This window comes from Cygnus atratus, chromosome 16 (genome assembly GCF_013377495.2).
Source record: "Cygnus atratus isolate AKBS03 ecotype Queensland, Australia chromosome 16, CAtr_DNAZoo_HiC_assembly, whole genome shotgun sequence".
Taxonomy (NCBI): Eukaryota; Metazoa; Chordata; class Aves; order Anseriformes; family Anatidae; genus Cygnus; species Cygnus atratus.
The window spans coordinates 8,239,641-8,263,332 of NC_066377.1; the positions used below are offsets into that span (position 1 = coordinate 8,239,641).

General features: G+C 41.6%; 1 protein-coding gene and 1 long non-coding RNA gene across 2 annotated transcripts in view; one reads left to right on the forward strand and one right to left on the reverse strand.

The window, feature by feature from the left end:
* Nucleotides 1-1,306: 1,306 nt before the first annotated feature.
* The window catches only part of LOC118248794 (uncharacterized), a 44,686-nt gene continuing 22,300 nt past the window's right edge, over nucleotides 1,307-23,692 (reverse strand). The window contains exons 3-5 of the long non-coding RNA XR_004778865.2: nucleotides 7,551-7,955; nucleotides 6,457-6,577; nucleotides 1,307-4,626 (exon numbers count right to left, since the gene is read on the reverse strand). This is a non-coding gene — a long non-coding RNA (uncharacterized LOC118248794). The remainder of the gene's footprint in view (nucleotides 4,627-6,456; nucleotides 6,578-7,550; nucleotides 7,956-23,692) is intronic.
* KCNG1 (potassium voltage-gated channel modifier subfamily G member 1) lies at nucleotides 6,022-8,227 on the forward strand. Its single transcript, XM_035548070.1, has 2 exons — nucleotides 6,022-6,826; nucleotides 7,323-8,227. The coding sequence occupies exons 1-2, from the start codon at nucleotides 6,071-6,073 to the stop codon at nucleotides 8,091-8,093; spliced, it is 1,527 nt and encodes a 508-aa protein (XP_035403963.1). The 5' UTR covers nucleotides 6,022-6,070; the 3' UTR covers nucleotides 8,094-8,227.

Genomic DNA, 23,692 nt, shown 5'->3' on the forward strand with positions numbered 1-23,692 from the left:
GGTGCCGAGGGGATGGAGCAGGATTTCGGCTTTCCTGGAGCCATCCCTCCGGAGGGGGGGGGGCGTGTGTGTGTGTGTGTGTGTGTGTGTGCGCGCGCCTTGCACACTTCCTCGGGGACACCCACAGAGCCAGCGCCGAGTGGGAAGAGCACCACAAGTTTATTAAGGGGTGCCACCGGAGGGCAGCACCCTGCTTCCAGCACCCCACCGGGGGTGACAGCGGGGCAGCACCCGTCCGCCCGTCCGTCCGCCCGTCCGTCCGTCCGTCCTCCACCCGCACAGCGAGCCCGGCGCGGCCCTGCCGCCGCCCCCCCGGTGCCAAGCGCGACCCCGGCGGGCTGCCCCCTTCCCCGGCGAGCCCCTCGCCCCGCGGAGAAGCGGCTCCGTTGGCGGGAGGTGCCGGCGAGCCCCTCCTGCCCCGGCCCCGCCGCCAGCTCGGGCGCGCCCCCGCGGGGCGGGCTCTGCGCGCCTTTCGCGCGGCTTTTGCGCGGGGGAGCCGCCGGCCGCCTCCCCGCCCGCCGCGCCATGCGGAGCGCTCGGCACCGGGGCCCTCGCCGGCTCCGGCTCCGGCTCCGGCCCGGGGAGCAGGGACCTGGGGAGCGGGACCCGGGGCTGCGGCCGCCCCCATGCCGCGGGGCCGCCCCCCGCCGCCCGGCACCGGCGGCAGGCAAGTTTGCGGGGAACTTTTCCGCAGGGGCTGGGGGCACCGGGAGGCAGAGCCCGGCACGGCACGGCACGGCACGGGGGGGCTACCCCGGGGCTCCCCCCCGGGGGTCTTGCGGGCCCGCGCAGGGGTTGCAGCAACAGGTCGGCTCCCGCGGCAGGGCTGGGAGAGGGAGCGGGCTGCCTCCGCTCCCCGCAGCGGGAGGCGCTCGGCTACCGGCAGGGACCTTCCCGGCTGCTCCCCGCCTTCCTGCCGGCTGGAGGAGCTGCCTCGTCCTCCAGGCTGGGTTGGCGGTGCTCCGAGAGCCCCTCCGCGGCTCCCGCTCGCTCTCGCCGAGCCCGGTGCCTGCACGGCTCGGTACGGAGGCTGCCGGCTGAAATCTCCTCGTCTTGGGCTAATCTGAAGGTCTCTTGCAGAGTTATTTTTGAAATACTTGAGATGTCTTTGCTACCGAGCTATTTAGTGACTTGCGGTCGTGGCAGCTAATAGGTAAAGTTAACTGGTCTTGATAAACATTGTATTTCTGGCAGATTTTTTTTTTTTTCCGTTGGAAAAGATTTGGGGGGGCAGAGAAAGCATTCGTAAAATATCTGCTCAATGACTACCTTCATTTCAGTGGCAAAATACGGATATATGCAAATACATGACAAATCCTTTACTTTATAGCAAGATGTTTAAAAGACTGTTTTCAATGTGACTTGCTAAAATTGCTTAACAAATATATTTCAGTGTAAGCAAACTACCGTAGTTATTAGCTATAATGTATTTCAGGACATTCTCCTGGGGATATAAGTTATCTAGCAAAGTTATTTCACTTCTGAATGTTATCGGCAGAATAAGGCTCAGCTGTATAAAGCAAAACACCGGGTAACATGTTTGTCATCATTCAGTTTGTAGGATGTCAAAAGATGCCCTAAAGCGTAACACTGACCAGATCCAGGAGAGCAGTATGCAGATGTGACTTTTTTTTTTTTTTTTTGGAGATTCTGTGTTTTTCAGGATGATTTTGGTTTATGCTATACATTGACCTCTGTAAGTTTTACTTCGATTTGGCTGGAGGTTCACTTTGCAAGCAGAGCTAAAGTTTGAGATTTGTTGTTACTACCTAGAGAACCGTATGAGTATAGCTTGAAGTATTGCAGGGGGGACTCGGACAGTGGCAATACAGGATGGAAATCAAGTGTCAGAAGAGAGCTGCATTTAACACTGCCTATTTTAACTAAGGAAACTATAAAGCATGGAGGATCACTAACCTGCAAGACCGTTTCTTACAGAATCCTTCCAGACAAGTCACTGTATTCACATTCACCCTGCACTGAAACTTTTTTTTGCTAAATTTCCAAATGGTAAAAGGCAGCAGAGATCAGTTCCAGGCACTGGAATTGACAGAAGAGTCTAGGGGGGAGTTACGCATCTTCCTTGCATGCTTGTTATCACCTAGGCACAACTTTGAATTGTCTGCATCACAGAGCAGTATCAGGACTCCTTGCAGGAGCTCTGATTACATCAGAGATGCACTGCAGAATTCAAAATACTGCAGAGGATGCTGGAGGGGGGGAGAACAGAACTTGAAGTGGAATTTTAGCACGTTACTTTGGATTTTTATTTCTTTACCTCAGAAGGGCATCTTTAATAATTCTTTCCCCATTGTCTAGGAGTCTGGCACCCGTCCTGAATTTGTGCTGAAAGTAAGGGCAGTACAGATTTCTAATTCAATTTCTTCACCAGACATAATGGATCAGAATATCATCTTGTGCAAGAGAGATTTTTGAAAAGATGTTACATCTTGATTCACATGCACAACACACCATTTAGAGTCACCAAGAGCTCTTGCTATGGGACAGTTATTCTGTATTACCATGGTTTCTAGAAGCCAGAACTATAACCAGGACTGTATAATGTGGTAAGAGTCAGTTCTTGCCCTGGTGAGCTTACAAACAAAAGTAAAGAAGCTCAGAGAGAAGTGATTTATCAAAAACAAGCACACATGATGAGCGAGGGTGCTGGTAAGAACTGGACTCCACAAACTCCCAAGCATTCAAAGGGCAGAATGCTATCTCAGATGTGGAGGGATTTTATCACTGGGCCCTACTTAACCAGAGCAGTTTTATCTGAAGGAGGATTTTACTGTTATAGTACATCCTTGAAGTTCATCTTGTTTAATTGTTGTGAAAATGGTTGCTGTAGGCTAATGTGTTTTTCTGACTTTATATTCCAGTAACGCACTCCTCAATGCATTTCTTACACCTATCCCCAATGTCATCAGTCTGCAATGCACGAGTAAAGTAGGTTGCTCTTTTTGCAAGCTCACTAACAAAAAAACCCTTTCTATTCTTCAGATAGCTCCCTTCTTAACGTAGTGCTGATCATCATTCTGTAGAGGTGCCTTCCAATGAAGAAACATGCAAAGAAGCGCATGGCTTTATTTTTCACCTTTCTCTTTTCCTTCAATTCAGACCATCTTTTCTATTGTCCCTTATTTTCTCCTATTCTTCCCTCTTAGATATGAAGCTTTGTGTATCAGAGGTAAAAAATCACGTAAATAACACATGTACAGCATGAAATACCAAAGCTGCCTACGTGGAATCTGTGGGCTTGCCAGTTCTGGTTATGGAAATAGAAGGAACCACCTTTTATAACTGCAGTCACTGTGTGTTACACAGGGGATTAATTTGTCCAATTTATTGTCTCGCACAGGTCGAGAAGCTGGAAGTGAAGAAAGAAATTATTTTTTCTTTGCTCTGTTGTTTCACAGCTGATGCCTCAGGGTTACAGCGTGTGTCTGACACACACGAACATTTACATTTCCCTCTCCCCATTTCTTTCCATTGTGTCAACAATGGATGTGGTGGGAGATCAAACCAGTCACAGAGATGAGCTGCCTCCTCATTTTTCCTGGCTGAGATTCAGAGGATAAATTGTTGCTAACCAACATCATCTGGTATTACAGAAGGGAAAGCGGTTAACTTAGCTCCCAATTTTTCCACAGTCTTCCATTAATCATAATCTTTATTCTCTTTAGGCAAGCCCAGCCTTAGACATAGTTGAGGCAGACGGGAAAAAATTTGTTTCTAAAGAAAAAAACAGTTACTCTTAAGGAGAAGGGTCCTACATAACCATACCTCAGGTAGCCCCGTTTTCCCACCTACGGCTTGAGCTCACAGTGGCAGTATTTCTGCAGATGGGCATGCTTTAATAGAAGACCAGCTCTTAGGTCACTAGGAGTGCTTCATGGGATAGGACTGTAAGTCAGGGTAATTACAAGCTCAACTGCTCCTTACTTGCACTGTTCAACGTGCTCTAGCTAGCACTATGTGAGCCAGCTGTCATTCTCCTCAGATCCATTCATTTATCTGAGCCCTGCAGCTTTAGCAGTGGGCAGTGGCAGAGTGCCACTGTTTGTCGTGATGCTCCGCTGATAATCCCAGTGTTGGCTGGAGTTCTCTAGACAGTGACTCTTTAGTATGATTACATTTTGTGTTAATGTTCTTTCAGAAAACAGGACTTGCAGATCAGTACGCCTTCACTTAGTCTTTCTTGAGACAAGACATAAACTGAAATCAACTAGAAGTTTACTTGAGTTTATTACATCCTCCTTTTCTAAAACTCCTTTGGAAGTTTTAGAATTGCCCATTGCCTGCCATGGGGATTCCCAAGAGTCATAATTCTGGAGGAAAGACAGAGCCACTCAGCAATACAAGAAAGTATGTAGTGATAAGGTACTGAAAGCTGAACATAGTTAAGATTTTAGCAGAGAATGGGTTAACCCTCCAAACAGCTGCTCTCAAATCACTAGCAATAGCAATAGAGATCCCACTTTGGGATAGGAGCAAGATGCCAAAGCTTACCTCTGCCAAAAGGGCCAGAAAATGGTACCACAGCTCTTGAAAGGTCTGAATCACGCCTTGTCCATTCTTGTATATTCCCGTAGGCTTTCTTTTTCCACAGTCCTACCACAGGCCCTAAAGGTAAGTAAATGAATGATTTCTTTTTGTACTAAAGAGTATACACATTAAAAAATCAAAAACTATCACTCCATCCAAAGCTCAGCTGTTTGTAAGAGTATGTAAGGTACTGCTTCATTTGGAGTAATTTTGGGAAGTTTGGGAGCAGGACTGAGACAGTATTTTATTGAAAATATTATTTTAAGCCCCCATGCAGCAAAGAAAGCCTGTTGCTCTTAAACTGAAGTGCAGCTGTAGTGTATTCATGTTTGTTTGTTTTTCTTCTATAACAGTTATGTAATGTTACTGGTGTGGTTTACAAACCCCAGCTTCTGAAAACAAGAGTTCTGTGCTTAATGATTAAACATTGTGCATTAAGCTGTAGCTGACTGTGGGGATGGAAGACCTAGAAGCAGTACTGTACAATTCTCCTGAGCAAGAGCAGACTTTCAGACTGACTTTTAAATTGCAGTGAATTAGGGAGGCAAAACCTTTTAACATTTCCAGTACCTGTTTTTCATACTGATTTGAACTTTGTGGTCCGTGCATTCCACCAACTTCATACTAGTTTTGTGTGAGCAGAATTTGAATCTGATTTTCAAAGTCATCTTAAGAATTTTTTGGTTTCTTAGAATCACAGCTGAAGGTATTCACCTTGGTTCTCAGCTACTATTCAATGTTAGAACAAAGACCTATTGCTGTGTATAGGTTGCCAATTATAATTGAAATAATATTCCAATTTTTGTGTAGAAACCAAGTATTTCTTAACAATCTTTCATAAATGAGACTGTAAAAGGGGAGTTGCCATGTCACTAAATGTGTAAACTCTATACAAAGGTTTTATGTGATTGTCAATAGAAGTGTTTTTTCCAAAGCTGTTTCCATATGGCCTTCTAGAAATTAGTCTGATGCTAACTGTTTTTCAGAAGTATTTAGTTAATTACAGCATAATTGACTTCTGATTTTTTCTATATACTTAATGGGAACTAAAATAATAAAGATTTTAACATGTAATTTTTAAATAAAAAAGACATAATTTCCTTTTCTAAAAAATACACTTGAATTCTGTGTTCCTACGTGATACTATCATAAGTTTGACACTTCCTTTCTGAAGCTGGAATATCCTGCCACATGCAGGAATTATTCCTGGTTTCCCTCTGTACCCACTGGGAACTGAAACCTCAGCATTTGAGACAAAAGTTTGCCAGTGTCAGTAAACAGAGTCAGTTCTACCTGACTGGGCAAAAAGAGCCTCACCAGAAAGCTTTTCTGACCATACTCAGCCACTGCTGATTTCTTTCCAATTATTTTATCAACCATAAACGTTTCTGAGCCTCAGTCACTACATTTGTTCCAAACTTGAAAACAACGCCTCATTCACTAAACCCGTATATCTGTTTTTCGTTCCAGAAGACACTTGCAGAAAGTAGCGAAGTGATGTGATGTGAAGTTATCTTCCAAGATGACTCTTCTACCTGGAGAAAATTCTGATTATGACTATAGTGCCCTGAGCTGTGCTTCAGATACTTCCTTCAACCACACATTCTTTCCAGAAACAGAAACCCTTAAGGGAGTCTTTTACCAAAGAGCCAAGCTAATTCACCCTGAAGAGGATCTCCTGAAAGGGTTTCACCCTGATGATCGGAAGCATCATATTATTATAAACGTAGGGGGCATTAAGTATTTGCTCCCATGGACCACGCTTGATGAATTCCCATTGACACGTTTGGGACAACTAAAATTCTGCAACAATTTTGATGACATTCTAAACATCTGTGATGATTACGATGTGACATGTAATGAATTCTTTTTCGACCGCAACCCAGGAGCATTCAGGACAATCCTGACCTTTTTGCGGGTTGGAAAACTTCGGCTCCTGCGGGAGATGTGTGCGTTGTCTTTCCAAGAGGAGCTGCTCTACTGGGGAATTGAGGAAGACAACTTGGACTGGTGTTGTAAAAGGAGGTATCTGCAAAAAATGGAGGAGTTTACTGAAATAAATGAACGGGAGGATGACCTCATAGAAAATGAAACAGGTGAAACATTAGAGGAGACAAAAATTGGCTTGTGCATGAGAAAGTTACAAGACATGGTGGAAAGACCCCAGTCTGGCCTCCCTGGGAAAGTGTTTGCTTGTTTGTCTGTTTTATTTGTAACTATTACAGCAGTGAATTTATCCATCAGCACCATGCCTGACCTAAGGGAGGAGGAGGAAAAGGTAAGTTAACTTTTCAGGATGGAAAACAGTATATGATGAGAAGAGCAGAACAAATATAAGGTCTGACGGTATTGATTTGAATGGGGATTTTGCGGCTGCCTTTAGAGGGAAAAAATAGCACAAAGAAGACTGGAAATCTTACGTGACTGTGTTCAATTACTTGTAAGAATCAACCATATCAAGTTCTATGTCCAAAGAAAATTTTGTTAGTGGGCATTCTTCAGTACACTTGCATTGTATAACACTTTGTTAAGCTTGCATTTGGTATTTAGAATGCCTGAAATTACCAAGCAACGTCTTTGTGCAATAAGCAGTTCTTTTCTAAGTTCTGCATTTAACTTGATCCAATTTGTCAATGTGTTTCCCCATAGCAACAGCTTCAATTCCTTTAATATTTTGGGTTTTAAAAAGCCCACAAAACTCTCTTTCTGTCACCGTACCAACTAAAATAGTTATTATCCAAGTGCCGATTACAAACTCCTCCTCTTTCCTCCAGGGTGAGTGTTCCCAGATGTGCTACAATATTTTCATTGTGGAGTCTGTCTGTGTGGCATGGTTTTCACTGGAGTTCCTGCTAAGATTCATCCAGGCAAAGAGCAAGTTTGCATTTTTGAGAAGACCACTAACCCTGATAGACATCATAGCCATTCTGCCATATTACATCACTTTGCTAGTAGATACCACTTCAGTGGGCTACAAAAAGCCCAGCTCTGGGAGCATCTACCTGGACAAAGTAGGTCTGGTCCTCCGTATACTCCGTGCCTTGAGGATTCTTTATGTCATGCGGCTGGCCAGGCACTCCCTAGGGCTGCAGACGCTGGGGCTGACTGCTCGCAGGTGCACCCGGGAGTTTGGTCTCCTGCTGCTCTTCCTCTGTGTGGCCATTGCACTGTTTGCACCGCTCCTGTATGTCATCGAGAACGAGATGGCGGACTCGCAGGAGTTTACCAGCATCCCCGCGTGCTACTGGTGGGCTGTCATCACCATGACCACGGTAGGCTACGGAGATATGGTTCCCAGGAGCATTCCTGGCCAAGTGGTGGCACTGAGCAGCATCCTGAGTGGCATCCTCCTCATGGCATTTCCAGTCACTTCCATCTTCCACACGTTTTCACGGTCCTACATTGAGCTAAAGCAAGAACAGGAAAGAATAATGTACAGGAGAGCACAGTTCTTATTAAAAACAAAGTCTCAGATAAGCAGTGCATCACAAGGGAGTGATATTTTATTTCCCAGTCTCTCTTCTGAGACTAGGGACAATGAATGAAATTTAAGTTGCTGTTTTTCCTCATGTCAAGTAATGTTTTGTTGTATCAGATTTCATCTTTTAATTTGCTTTGGAAGCATTTTACAAAGGTAACCCTCATATTAAAAGGAAGAAAAGGGACTATTAACCAGGAACTGATGTGGTTTAAGAAGGCTATTATTATGTTGTTTCTCCCCCCTGACCTTCCCAGTATAATGTTTGGGACAGATCTTTCACTGAAATCATACGGTGGGATTTTAGGGATTGAAAGTTCTCTGACAAAAATAGGAACAACATATAATTCTGTACTTGACAGGCTGTTTTGTCATTTGTAATACACATTTTTTGCAAACAAATCACAATGTATATAATCATTAAGCAGGCTGCCATTTTTCTTGGTCTTCTTGTATATAAATAATGTAAATACAAGAAAATTAATGGCTAAATTCTCTCCCAGTAAAATGCCTCAGAGCGTGATGGAAATAACCACAGCTGTTTGTCCCATTGTGCTCTTAAAAACATTAAGATTTGTCGTTCACAACACCAACTGTATATTTCTGTGTAAGTCAGCCATAAACGTAACAGGAAAAAAAAAAAAGAATAAAACTGTTTGTATCATAACCTCGCTAAAGATGTAAATACTTAGAGCTCAACAGCTTCAAAATTTAAATGAAGTTACAACGTTGATCCTATGTCACCGAATGCAGGATTCCAAGGAACAAAGTCTTTTGAGTTTTGTAGCATTTAGCATTATCAAGAGGAGAATAGCTGCAAATCAAATGAAATATGCATGATAAGATGCCAGTCGTTCCCTACCATCTGTTTCCATGTTTTTACTTTACCTCAGATACGAAACAGAATTAAAAGAGGCCTGTTTCCAGGGGACACCCTACCATTACTTGGCAAATCAATATCGCAGCTACCCATTCACATTCTGCATTTGGCTCTTTAAAAGGAGCAGAAAATATATGGTCGTGGGAAGTTGCCAATGATGAAAAAAAGAAAATATCATTTGAGTCATGGAGTGGGGGGTACTGACAGCTTTATACTTTACTGTCCTCAATCACGAGGGACCTGAGACTTAATTAACTATAACTTTACCATTATTACAGACATCACAGTACCAGAGAAAATTTTAAATAGGCTATGAAAAGGCAATTAGGTCCTAAAGCACAACTGTGTATTATTCATCCACACGTCTTGGTCCAGGTTCCCCTGCTGAAGCCAGTGGGAGTACATAGGTCAGCGAGGCGCTCGGCTTTGGCACCTCCCATTTATTTTAGAGGGAACGAGGTGGGTTCACATAACAACTCAGGAGACAAACTCCAGAACTTTAAAAAAGTGAGTGAAATCCAATTGCTTGACTTCATGTGTGCTCAGAGGTAAAGAAAAGATAAATGTATGAATTCCACTTTTTTTTTTCCTAATTACCTGTTAACAGCTAGGGAGAGATTTGGAAGTTCCTCAGCCTGTGCTATTTGGTCAAGTCCATGTTACACTGGTTTTCTGTTCAAATGTCTTTAAAACACAATTTGAAGGTGTTTTGGTATGCTTATTTTTAAGAAATAATTACAAAACTTGCAAAAATGCACTCTACAAATAATTAGGGATCTAAGACTCTTCAGCCTGTCATAGGTAAACGTGCCTATGGAGCTTTACTGCAGCGCTAAAATACCCAGTCTAAACTCTTGGCAATTAATTATGTGCCAGAGCTAGGAATGCAACCAGCTTTTCACTCTTGTTCTTCGGCTCTAATTAGAGCTGGACAAAAAACAGGAACACTGTGACAAAAAAAAAAAGGGACACATTTTCCATCCAAAATACTCTTAATTTCAAAAATGTTTGATCATCTGTAGAATTGGCTTCAACATAAGTGCTATACATCCTTCTACCTTTGTGTCAGCAGTCATAAAAAGAGCCGGTAATTAGATTAGTCCTGTGAGCAACAGTTGCTTATCTAAGAATGTGTTTGACAGGCTGAGCCAGAAATAAGAAGCTGTAAGTGAATATAAAGAGAAATCAAGATTTACCAAATAAAACCTAAGCTTACTTCCTTTTTTTTTTCCCTAGCTAATAAATGCTGAAGATCTGTCCACTTTCTCAGTGCCTTTACATTGAGTTAATACTCATTAATTTCATGTATCACCTTATTTTTATGCCAGAATTATAGCTTGATTCTGAAGTCCTTGTCCAGAAAAAATATAAAAATAAATAAATCACCCTGAATTTGGGTGTTGGTTGAGCAAACCTGTGAAAGCATCTTGCCTGTTGGGAGTTCTGCCTGAGCCAGGAACAAATTAGCCTCCCAGGATGCACCCCTATGTAATTTTGAGCTTGGCAACACATCTCTTGTAAGCATACCAACATGTTTCACTGTGAATCACTGTAACAAACTTGCTTATGTTTTACACAAGGTAATGCATACTGTAGTCCTTATGCTAAATAAAACCAGCTATACGTCTTAAGAGCACAAGATTAGTATGAAACCCACATGCTGCATTCCAGCTTCTACTGTGAAGGCTGAACGTTTAACACGATTATGCCTCCTTACAGCACATTATCTGAAATTTTAGTCAAATTCATGAAAATTATGCATTGATTCAAAAGCTGGCTGTTTCTAGTGACAGCTGACAGCTACCAAGTCAGCTATCACTCCTTTTTTGCATTTTAACAGCATGTGCAGTCAACAAGAAAGTCCCAATAAAAACACTTTGTGCTTTTCTGAAGTCAAAAGAATTGTTTGAATTGCCACCGATAAAGAGTGGTGCATGTCTCCAATAGAGGTAGGCTTGCATTGCTATTTATATTAACCTGTGTATGCTGCAGAAATATGTACAGTATGAATTCGAACAGCAGCAGCTGTATTGGTTTTGATTAATAAAGTGTTAGGTTCTCCTTTCACTTCCATGTCCTTCTTAAGGTATAGAGAAACTCAGACATGCTACAGGCAGGCATGACAACCTGGGATCCTCATGAGAAATGAGCAACAGTTGAGGGAGAGTTTGGGCTGTAAGTATCACTAGCTGAAGCATGCTGGCTGTGAAAAAAAATGCATTTATTAAGAAATAAAATTCTCAGTATAGAAAAATCTAGGTACCACTTCAGCAGTTTGAATAGGGAAAACTTTCTTGCACGTTGTCCCAAGAGTCACAATCAGTTACTGACCTGTTAATTGGGACATAACCTCAAAAACAATTTTAACCATTGAATCAAAGAAACTAACAGGTTTCAGAAAAGAACTGGAAGGATGTGTGGAGATTGAGGACAAGAAAAATCCCTAATAAAACCAGAACTTCCAGGTAAAGGTGTTGTATTAAATTATTTGCTCCAAAATCTGTACCTTCTTCATCTGCATGTCCTCAAAAAACAATAATAAATGGGATAAAATCATTGCTCCTTTGTTTTTCCCACTGTAATTCAGTACTTCAGATTTCCATAGTCAGAGGCTTTAGTAGTGTTACAGAACAGTCAGAGGCTTTAGCAAGTCCAATTAAGCAATACCAACAATTATGCAGAACTGAATCATGAATTTGCACATCATCAGATACACGTCTGGGAAGGAAAGCTGGCATGCTCTCTACATTCATGACTTGTGTGGGTAGAATTTAACTGGGTATTCAGGCTGATGCAAAAGCAAAGACGTTTTGCTGTAGCAGGTTCTCGTTCCTACTGCTATAGCTCTGTGGTGTTACTAAACCAAAGTTTCACAGGAGTCTCTCTGAACAAAAGCTTTCCGCTCAGTCTTCCCCCTCCAGGCTATGGACTGAGGCTCAGAGTCAAAATTCACTTAGGCACTTACCAAAGCACCTGAAGCAACAGCCTGTTTGCTGGAAGATCTGACTCACCACTGGCAGATGTGTAGTCTTCCCCATTCTTTATTTTTAAACAGAGGGTGCCTAGAATGAACCAGATCCCTAGTTCAGGTGTCTCATTAAAAGGCCAACGTTAGGTCAGACGAATTGGAGCCTTAATCTTGAATTGCACAGACCCACCGATATCTTCCAGCACTAACTCTGCATTATTCGTCCTTTCTGTGTCTCATTTGCTACCTGTGGGGACCAAGAAATAGGAAGCAGCACCCAGAATCCTGGGCCAGAGAGGTCAGCTTGGTCTTGGCCGAGATCAGTGTGAAACAATGGCAGTGGCAAATATGGTTCGTGGCAGCTCGTGCCTGACTGAAATAGTTCTGTTCCTCCCAATTACTGATTTGGTTTTTCTTTTAGCTTAGTTAAGAAACAAGACCAGTAAATTAAAACAAGAGGAAAAGAACATACTTCTTTAACAAAGCCATAAATGTTCACATCCCTCTCTCAGGTTTGTAACAGGATGAAAACTGGAGTGGATGCTTCTAAGCCTACAGATTTAATTGACTCTGTTTAAGCAGAAATTAGAAGTAAAAGTGACAAATGTGACTTTGAAGACTGGGACATCAGTCTCTGCTCGTGCATCAGTCAGTGCTACAATGGTTCACGGCCTCGTTCTTTCCAGGTTAATAGTTCTGTTGACTCCCTTGTGTGAGATTTAACAGGAATTTAGTATCTATTTATCCAGAAGATGATATGGGTACCAAAAATACAGAAAAAACATGCCTAAAGTACAATGTCTTCTGAAATGGTGGAACTGTGGTATCCCATAGGCCATCTAGAGAACACAGAGAGTGCAATCTACAGAAACTAGACAGAACTGAAGGCCTGAACTAAAGTTCACGACAGTGGATGAATGTCACCCCCAGCAACAAAAATACCTTCAGAAGTTCTATTGCTAACATAGAAAATGCTTAACACTAGATTTACCCACTCATTTACCACTTCCTGTGTGGCATTTCATAATCCCATTTCAGCACTGGTAATGATCTCAGTGTTCCTAACCTAGTAATGACCACATAAAAAGGACAGGAAAGCAAATAAGACTGGTTTAGATCCAAAACTTCCACCTCACCGCAGCACTTAAGCTTTGTGCATGTTCTGTCTCGTCTTGTAACTTTAGAGTGTAAGTCCTTAGGACAGTATTCCTTGTCCGGCATCAGTCAGTCACTGTATAGGACTACGTAAAGCCACACACCACAAATTAAGATAAATTCGTATACCACAAATAAAGTCAAGAAGAATATTGCCTGCACTGCACTGCCAAACTGAAAATGTTCCGAGTTTGGCCTATTAATTATTAACAATAAAATCAGAACTTCCTCCCTTTTTGCTTGTTGTTTTTCTTCGTCATTTTCCAGCATCTCGTGTCTTCTGAAATAATCCCTAGAATTCACTAAAGGTATCAGGAGTGCTATTAGCCCTGCCAAAAGCAGGTTGAAGAAACTGCACGATCGTAGCATCAGGGGACATTTCTGCCCTGTCCAACAGGGTTTTACTTTCTCTTTGCCTGTGGGAACTAATCCAGAAGCAAACGTCACTTGAACAGAAATAAAGTTCTGCCATAACTGGAAACACAGTAGGCCAATTAGGGTAATTAGAGAATATTTGCTACACTTTATAAATATTCATTCATTATCCCTGTAGCCCTTGTGACAAGTTGAACAGCCTTGTGCAACACTGAAGTCAGCTAGGGCACATAAACACATGTAATGCTGCCAAGATGAGGTTTCAGCTTCTCCTTTATCAGGTATCCTATTTAATGACTGCAGTTTTGTAGCTATACTTAATTATATTCATAATTTTTTCCCTACATTCATTGTGGGTCCAGAAAAACAGGGCTTTAACTAGAATAATTAGACTGACCTGGAATACAAGCAGTTTCCAGCCCTCATCTGGAGATTAGAATTAAAACCCAAGGCTGCTTGTTTCCAAAACCAGACAGATAATTTTACAGCTCTCAATCATTCGAGTTAAGTGGTCAGTGAGTATAGTAATGTTTATCTTTCTGCTCAGTATAACACTGTAATTTAAACGGGTGCCTACCACCAGAACAAAGTTGTGTGGGCTAGCATGAGCTCCTATACGTAATTATATAGAGAGGTAAAGTTTTGACACACAATTACTGAACAATACATTGAAGTAATGCTGCTCATTTGCATTAGTGAAACACCTCATGTCATGAAGAAACTGAATAATATCATCAAGAGCTTTTATATCAGTAGCGGTTCTCAGGCCAAGCAAGGAAAAGACGACTCAGTATCACTCAAAAATAGAAGCACATCTTGGGAAATCAAGCAAATCAGATCCAACACTGTGGAATTGCAGGTGTCTTTAGTTATTGAGAGAAATGCTTCAGGGGACAACCTGAGTGGGGAAAATTAAGACTGCAGAGTATCATGTGGCACAATAATTGGGTGAAGTTATCTTTTAGTTAGGTGAAAGCAGAGAGCACAAATTCAATACGGCTATCACAGGATGAAAACAAACATGATTTGATGGGATCAGAAAAGCAGCACCAGCAACAATAGTTGGCATCCCAACATACAGGCTTCTGTATACCCTAACATTCATTAATAAAATATTCTTCTTGGTGTGACTTGCATAGATCTGTGGATTTTTTCCCACTGACTCCTTGCTCTTCCTACTGACAACAGTAACTCTGGCCCACAGCTAAAGTACTTCAAGCACTTGCACAAGACCATGATGCATATTTAAATTTTTGCATATGATGTGCAAAGTCGAAGTTTTCCCCGTAAACCAAAATTTATCATTATTTACTGTCTTTGAATACAACTGTATATCTAACTGTAAAAGTTTTAGCATCAAAATGCAGCCACAAAGGATGGAATGGTCAATTCTGCTAGACCACATTGGCGAATTCTGCAGAAGAGTCAAGTTAATGATAAACAGTATAAATCCTACCTGTGCGTCAGCGTTTGGTTAAGATAACGGGTTTTCATCAGTGCAGCCCGCAGAATGTGCCCAATTCAAGGATCTTACATTGCCATCTACGGGCCGCTCCCGGCAGTTCACTTCTAAGTCGCAGGAACCCTGTCCTAAAAGCATCAGTTCGCACCAGTCATCGTTAAAAAGATGTATAAAAAAAATAAGAAATTGCTTGTAAAATATAGAGGCAAATATTCAATTCCCTCCTTAGCTTGCCTTCTGCACATGTGGACTCTCATTCGCCAGAGCAGGCTGTTAGATCTGCAAGCAAACAGGGACACCTGTAGCAAAGCCGGATCTCTCACTGCAAAGGAGAGATTCATTTCTCTCCCTGACTACAGCGAGAATTTGAGTCTAATCTTAACTTTAACATGCTTTAAATTTGAATGAGCTTATTTGCAGGATTCAGGTTCTAAACTAAACAGGAGCCAAACAGGGACTATTTGCTTCCCTGTTGTCTAGGGTTTGAAAAAAAAATAGATTCCCAAAAGCACACCAGAAGGCTTAAGGCAGGGACAGTGCTGGAGGTTCTCACACGTCAGATACAACGGTACCACGTTACCCCTCTGTGACGGACGGTTCGTTTAGCAGCATGGAGGCACACATGTTCAGTGCACCGTTCTTCAGCTGCAAACGGACTAATCTACACCTCTGCACAGAGTTTCTGCACGTGATTTTGGCTCTGAACTTGTATCAGTAGAGCTATTTATTGCTTAAGTAGCTTTGTCACATCCTCTACTTCTGTACCCCCAGAGTTCGCTGCAGAGAGAAAGCACAGGTAAAGATAAAAAGGAGGACACAAAGAACAGTAGGATGCAACCTCCACAAATAACAATTTTCCTGTAACATAATTGCTTGCAGCACAGCTCACCCTTGCCTGCCTCACCTTCCCACTGGAAGCACCCTGCAGGCATCACAGCAACAGCGGATCACACCGAGAGCCACAAGAGAGGGCAAGGTGCCCAGGGGAGTGGAAGTCTGTTGATGTTGAGAGAAACACCTGAACAAGACCCTTTGCAATAGCAGCACAGGTGTGGAAGAAAGGCCGTCAGCCTCTTCCTGATATTGATATGTTGGTAGGTAAAGGAAAACTGAAAGCAGTCATGTCGCACAGACAAGTCTAGGGCACCATCTCCAGCCAGAAAGCACCAGTTCCCCCAGCAGCTTGAGGTGTAACCTCACAGGTAGAAAGTCTCCGTGATCAAAAAGCTTCAGTCTTCGCCTGGAAGAGTATCAGGCACAGACACAGCCCTGCTCTAAAGCAGGAGCCTGCCCAGCCATGAGGTCAGTGGTATTAATCACAGCCGTGAGTGTTACCTGAAATTAATAATGGGAAGACTAAAAGGAAGCTGTTTCAGAGTCTCTGCAATCTTGCACTACCGCAGGAAAAGTCACAAAACTTCTCCCTTCTGTTCAAGTTTATCTGTCTCTGGCATATACAGCACTCAGCAGCACCAGGATGTTAGAAAGGAGTCTCCCCCAATGTCTATACTCTGCAAAAATGTAAAGCCTTCAATATTCTTAGCAATTTTCACATTGTACTAGAATGGCCTTTTTTTTTTTTTAGAAGTATTGTACATCAATGCTGTCACTATTTTTAACCACAGTACAGAGGAAAAGGAAATAAAAAAGGAAACATGATAAAAATCTACAAAATGATCACTGATTTAAAAGACTGACAAGACAAGAACATGAAATTTAAGCTTATCACTATGAAAACTGAAGAACTGATCAAGGTAACTGCACTCAAGAAATAATTATAAGAAACCACCTCATAATGGTGCTTTAAATGGACTGTAACATGGCATTAAAGATATATTAGTAGAGAAGGAGCTTAACACTAATCAAGGCAGGAGATGAAAAGGCCATAACTCAGAGCTTTGGGCAGAAAGCAAAGGATAAAAAATAAATTATTGTTTAAAAAGCAAAGTGTCAATATTCAGATATTCGCTGGATCAATGGAGGGAGTGATTGAAAGACGAGCACTGGGGTTCTGAGTACTGAGGAGGCTGCTGGTGCTCTCATCTGAGGGGCAGGACAACACAGACACATAACAAACAAATTCAGTTTTATTGAAAGGACACCTAAAAGGGCTTTTAAAAAGTTTTAACTATCGATACACCTGTTACTACCCACAGGTACAGTAATAAAATAGAAACCAAGTTTCACAGGTGTGTTTGAAATGGACAATATGCATATCCTGGAAAGGATTTCTATAAATTCCACCCAAAACTTATGGTCCTGTCACACAGTATGTGTAATACACCCGTGCTCCATGCGTGCACATCCATTTGTGTACACACATGTAAATACAAGTCTGTCTTTTTTAAGTTTCAGACCCTTATATTGTGAGGTCAGAAATCTATTTCATGACGTAAGAACTTCCTTTCACTATTCACGAGCAGGTGAATGCCCGTCTGTACCAGAAACTTCATTTCCCAGCCAAACACATGAGAGGAGCCATTTTAGATTTGGACATAACCTTTCCTTGCGAGCCGAGATTCAGTCTCCTAGCAACAGCACGAACACCTTGTGAGCAAATCTGCAGCTTATGAGCACGGGAGGGCCTCGCGCCGCAGGCACCGGGAAGCCACAAGAACATTGGCGGCAGGTTTCTTCCTGCAGGGGCCGATGATGAAGGCTCCCGTCAGCAAAACTCAGAGCTGACGCACGTGTCCAGGCTCACCAAAGGCCCACTGCCCCCATCACCCTGGTGTCTGAGCACCCCAGCCACATCCATCTCCCTTTTTTCTCCTCTAGCTACAAGGGACAGTGAGAAGCACTTACCTGAAGGATAAAGAGCAGACATTTTGCACTCTTTGAGGGATGAAGTCCAAGTTGTTCTCATTTCTTGAATCAGAGCGCCTGAACTCTGGGTGTCAGAGGCCTATTCCGTGGTGTTCAAATTGTGCTGTCCCTGAGGAAGGCAGCCCTCGTCCCACCTGCCAGGCTGCAGCTGAATCCACGGGCATCGCTTTGTGGCCTGGATGCCTCTGCCCCAGCAGGCCTCTCCAACCTCATTCTGGCTGCAGCTGTAGCCTGACTGCAGCTTCCACTAGATGCTATAGTTACAAGTAGGCCTGATACAGAATAGGAATATTTCTGGCTGGGAAGCTTGTGTTGCAATAGACCAGGCTAAATTTATACCAATTTCCTTTTCTGATAACTTCGCGGCAGGTGTCATTTTGGATGGAAGCTATTTTTTGTTCTTCACTACTTTTTACCACCAGCATGAAACAGAAGAATTGCAACGACTTCACAACAAAAAGGAGCAAATTAGGTCAGAGCAGCACCATCACAAGTATATTTCAGTTGGCTTTTAGAGTTGGCGGAATCAACCATATGAAATATATTCTGAAGACAAGATTAAATGAATCGATCCAACGATAAAAGACTAGAAATAGGCAACCAGAAGCCACTTTCCTTTCCTAAATAGACCAGAACGTAACAGTTGCTGTTCTGCTGCTGTATTGCTCAAGCTTCTGACTGCATAATAAAGGTTATACCATATTTACACTGTAAGTGGGCAAACATATGTCATTGTGTCCAGCAGAGGAGATACAATATCCCATGGCTTGTCCAAGTCACAAAACCTATGAATTTGAGATCTCAGAACTGTTATAGAACAAAATACTCCCTTGGGATCTGATCACTAGAGGAAGATTTAAACACACCACACAGACACTACAGGGAGCCGGGGTAGAGTGATTTGCTCAGGTGCACAGCCAAAACTTAGCAGAAACTTTGGATTTCTTCTCAGTCTTTTACATTATTCACAAAATCATCACTCCTTTGGACAACTCAGCTATTCAAGGAGAAAGCTCTAGGAAGTTTTTGCATCTCCTTCCTAACCATGGGTTCTAAGCATACACTGCTTCTTTTCCTGTGCTGTATTTATTTTCCCCACAAAGGTCTTGAAGCTGTGGTATAAGGTAAGCAGAGGGGCTGGTACGTTTAACCAGTGGTAACAGAAACTACAGAACGTATTAACCACAAACCAGTCTGTGTGTGTGTGTGTTTTTCTGTGGTTTACGTTGATGTTTGCTAACTGCTCTAAACTTTGCTACCCTAACACGTTAATATTTTACTCTTCTGGTAGTCTGTAGAACGAAATGTATGACGCTATCACGCCCACTAGAAATTCGAAGAACTAGTACTTCCTCTGAAGAACACCAGTCTCTAGCCACAGTTATTGCTACTTTTCATTTTTGCCTCTCCTTCTTCTTGTCCCAGCTACTGTCTTTAACAAAGTAACTTCTTTTTATTCAAACCTGCCATTTGAAAACTACTCAGTTATTTCTGGCAGAAGTCTTGTAATCCAACCAAGCAACCCAGTTTGGTTTTACCAAACTTCTTGTACCACTTCAGGCTTCACCTTTTTTGTTCAGCATGGGTCCAAGTTTTGAAATAACCTGCTCAGTGTGCAGTGACTGATTCTTCCTTCCAGCAAGGCAGGGTTCTGCAGGAGAAGGAGAACTCAGACCAGCATAAGAAAGATGATCTTCCTCTTTATTTCCATCTAACACTTTGCAGCATTTGCGAGACTTCTCACATAGCAATTATCTTTATAAGCAAGCTCTGCAAACGTGGATCTGCTGGTTATGTTTTGGTTTCAGCAGTGAAGTTACACACACAGCTCCACTGTTGTGAGGGCTTGTCACCACAACCCAGAGCATGCAGCTGGTGCACTTCAGTTTGCATTCACTAAAATGGATCCACGCTTCTGATGCCTGTAAAACAGGTAACACCCAGCACATTCATTGTGGCGAAATCACCTGCCAATAGGCAGCAAAATTTCGTATTGCTGAACAAGTAACTGCAAACAATCTCCCCAAATTTAGCCTGGTTGCCCCAGCAATGACTCTCAACTATAGAATACGCTGTTCCTGTTTAAGCCTCTCCTGCTTTTCACCAAAAGACTTCAGAAAACTGCAGGCAAATTGCAGATTACTTCGGACCAGTAATCGAAAGATGAGCGTCTTTTCTTTATCAGCACTTTCAAGAAACCAATTCACTGCCTACAGCAAAAACAAGTGAAGCTAAGGAATTTCCTTTTTAAGCTTTGTTTCAGCATATTTGGTTTTACGAACCAGCAATGCTATATAAGATCTTTGTCTCTACGTGACAGCTGCAAGCTGTAAGGCATTTTACAAAGTAATTGTTCTTTCTGAAACATACAAAAAAGGGGTTGTAAATGAAAAGATGACATTACATTATTCCTCTTTAGTTCCCTCCCTCAGATAGGAGCACTTCTCAGATGATCTCAGATAAATGTGACCTGTGTAGGTCAATCCATTTGCCTTCTCCCACATGAAACAGCTGCCACCTTTTATTAGTATTAGGTGATCACATGGGAATAAAAGGCAAAAGCTTTCGGTGTTGTATAGAAAGGAATGCAGGGGCTGAACACACTTATTCCAGAAGAAAAAGCAAATCCTTGTTACATTCTGATCCGCAGCTCTTCCAAGATTTTCCACAGACATGAGCAGACGCTAATGGAGGAGCTTCAGGTGAAAATCTTGCAAAAACAATAATACAGCACCCAGGAACTTCAGCAGTCTTGCAACGCAGACTTTGTAAGAATGTTATTAGGACTAAACTTTCTATACGTGAAACTGGTCAGCATGAACATTAATAGTGAACCAGGAGTAAACGTAGGAATGATTAGCTATTACAAAGATGTAAATCACGGACAGCTATTAGTTATCTTTCTGTATTTTAAAATAATTTTATAAGGTTCGATTAAAAGGAACATCTGACATCAAAAATGTGAATATCTTTTTAAATTGTAAGCTTTGTTTTTAAAAATCTGACATCTAACTCTCTATAAACTTTTGTCCGCATGAACAAAAATCTTTTCAAGAGTTGCTAAAAAGTCACAGATAATAATGCCTAGTAAAAGGAAAAGCCTAATGATCCTTTGGAGAAATTAGTTGTTGCTGTTGGGGGGGAGAATCTTAACAGTGGATTCCTCTTCCCCTAGAGTGGTCTTGCTGCATTTCATTCAAATATACTGGAACATGTGCACTTTTTTTCCCCAGTCACTTTAAAGATCATCTTCTGATGTCTTACAAGCCACTACTCTTTTACAGACCACCAGCCGAGAACACTGCCCTGGACTACACACACATTGGCTGAACCCAGCTGGCAATTTTATCAAAACATTACGGTACCCACTGTTCTCCTCTTTTTTTCTTTTTAATTCTGCTTCATGCTATTAAGTCAGATGCATGCATAAACTAAGCAACACGAATAAAGTTCACGCTGACACTGTAATGACTCAACTTTCTAAAACACACAGTGATAAGCAAGCCTTTAATCTCTGGTGATAGAATGACTCAGTTTCATGAACAACTCACCTAATTAACCAGGACATGATTTAAGTAATATCATCTGTAATATTGTGATGATCTACTGTAGGAAATACCAAATGCACCATTTTTTCATTTCTGTTTTCAAACCAGCATCTTGATTTCAATGAAAATTACAATTATTCAAACTGATGCAAGTGCCACCACCTCACAAGACATCATCTGATTTATATCAAGGGACCAAGGGGTCTGGCAGATTCCACACTGCTAGCATAATGCAGACGTTTAATCACAGATTTAAAGGAATGCGAGCTTAAAAGATATCCCACACATGAAGCTGAAGATTATAAAGAGAAAAACTTTCAAAGTGTTAACATAAATCCTGAGTTAAAAGATGTTCATTGTTATAGAAGCTTTAAACAAATGAATGTGTTTGTTCTGATCCCCTTGTTCCATCACTTTTCTTACAGCGTTTTTTAGAGTGCTAGAAGAGGCACAGCCAGTTGTTGATTTGTGATCTGAAGTTTCTGCAGAGGATGTAGGTTTGCTGTCAGTAGGTTCACGTACATTTGTACCGAACACACCTGTAGGCTTTTTTCTTTTTATTTTAGCTTTTAAACACTGAAGACAGACATAAAAATATATATATTCCCACAGCACTATGTGGGACACTAAGGCTCACAATCCAGTTTTATTACCACAGGAGTGTTTCTGAGCTCCAGGCACAGACACATCAGATGGTCTTGTTCTGATGCATCGGGTCTGCAAGTTCAGTTCTTGTTTTCCAAAGAAATTCATTGGTCTTTTTTCAAAAGAAATGTATAACTTTGTATTGCTACAAATGCACCTCAGCTCTTACTAAGGTTGAATTGCATCTTTACAGACTAGGGAATGATTCGGTTTATTAACTTGCAGTGCCACCTAGCAAACACCCTCAAAAATTTTTTGATATAGTTTTTACAAATGACAGCTTAGGACTTTCATATTGAAAAAGAGAAAAAGGTAAACTTGTGCTTGCAGTATTACAAGCACCAAGTGCATAGTTTTGTTTTGAACAGTTAAATTTTAACTCAAAATTATGCTTGCAAATAGTGTAAGAATATGCTAGGTGTTCACACACCTAAAATTCCAGTACATGAACTCTGAGAACTTGTTTTGGACGTAGTCCCTTAAAGATTTGTCTAACAATATTATTAGTTTTATTTTTATTTATACACTTCAGTTTTAGATCAGTACTGAATTTGTTGGAGTTTTGAGACGAGAGGCTCCTGCCACCAAAATAAGGCTTTTAGCTTATCAAGACACATCAATGCTTTGTACGAAATACTTTTTAGACTTCCCTGAAAGCTAGACCAGCTTGATTTACTCTGCTTTGAAATAACAACCATGTCCCAGGACAAAGCAAGTTTAGATACTTAAGTCTGTGCCTGAACCATAAAGCTCTCTCACAGACCTACATGGGGATTCAAAGGCAGCAATTCTGAACAAACGCTGCAACCACTTTTCATTATCCTAAATATCCAACAGGAAGTTGTTTCCTGTTCAATTCCTGTGCCAAATTGTAGTAAGCCACTTTAAAATAAAAGAAGGTATAACTAAATTATCAGTAGTATTTTTTTTCGCTCTTGTATAATGCAAAGATTAGTCATGACGAGTGCTGTTTTCCTCCTTAGAAATTTAAGGAAACCCACATCTTTATTACTAAGATAATTACTATGGCATAACTTCACTTTTGCTGTACAAGCTGAAGCAAACACTTGTTGCCAGCCCACAGATGAGGATGGCTGGCTTTTGAAGTTCTTGACAGGTATATAAATACCTCAAATACACCTGAAACTCCCTAGTCACAGACTAACCTTCATGGTATTTAATATTCCAATTACACAAAAACTGATTTTACTCAAATACATCACGTACTCAATTTCTTAAGACTGTGGGCACTATTATCAAAATTACCAAAATCCAGAGAAACTAGGCCTGTAAAGATCATGGTATGAAAGGAATGAAGTGGTCGATTATACAGGAACTACACATAAACTACACTTGGTGGTCACATTCAAGCACATCTTGAAAAACCCTTCGGCTTTGGCTTTCCTACCTAAGCTAGTGAGGAGTCACCAAAGCTTAAGAGCCCCCTGTAGAAATACCAGAATCTCAGGTCTGCCTTTGGCTCTAAAGAAAATTTGACAACAGATTTTAGTCTGGTTTTCTCTGTCACTTTGGCAGTAATTCTACCCTGACCGTTACTCGCAGTGAGCACTTCTCTTTCCTAAATACACAGTGCTGCTGAAAGAAGCTGAAAGATGTGGACTGAAAGTCTTGTCAGCGTGGACTTTTCCTTGGCAATTCCCTATGATGGGTTTAATAGTGCTACTGATCAGCTAGAGATTAACAGTTATTGTTGTGTTGTGTTTTTTGTTGTTTTTTTTTTAAACCCACTATATATATTACTTCAATTTATGTTGGCCAGTTAGGAGAATGAGTAAAAACTTTCAAC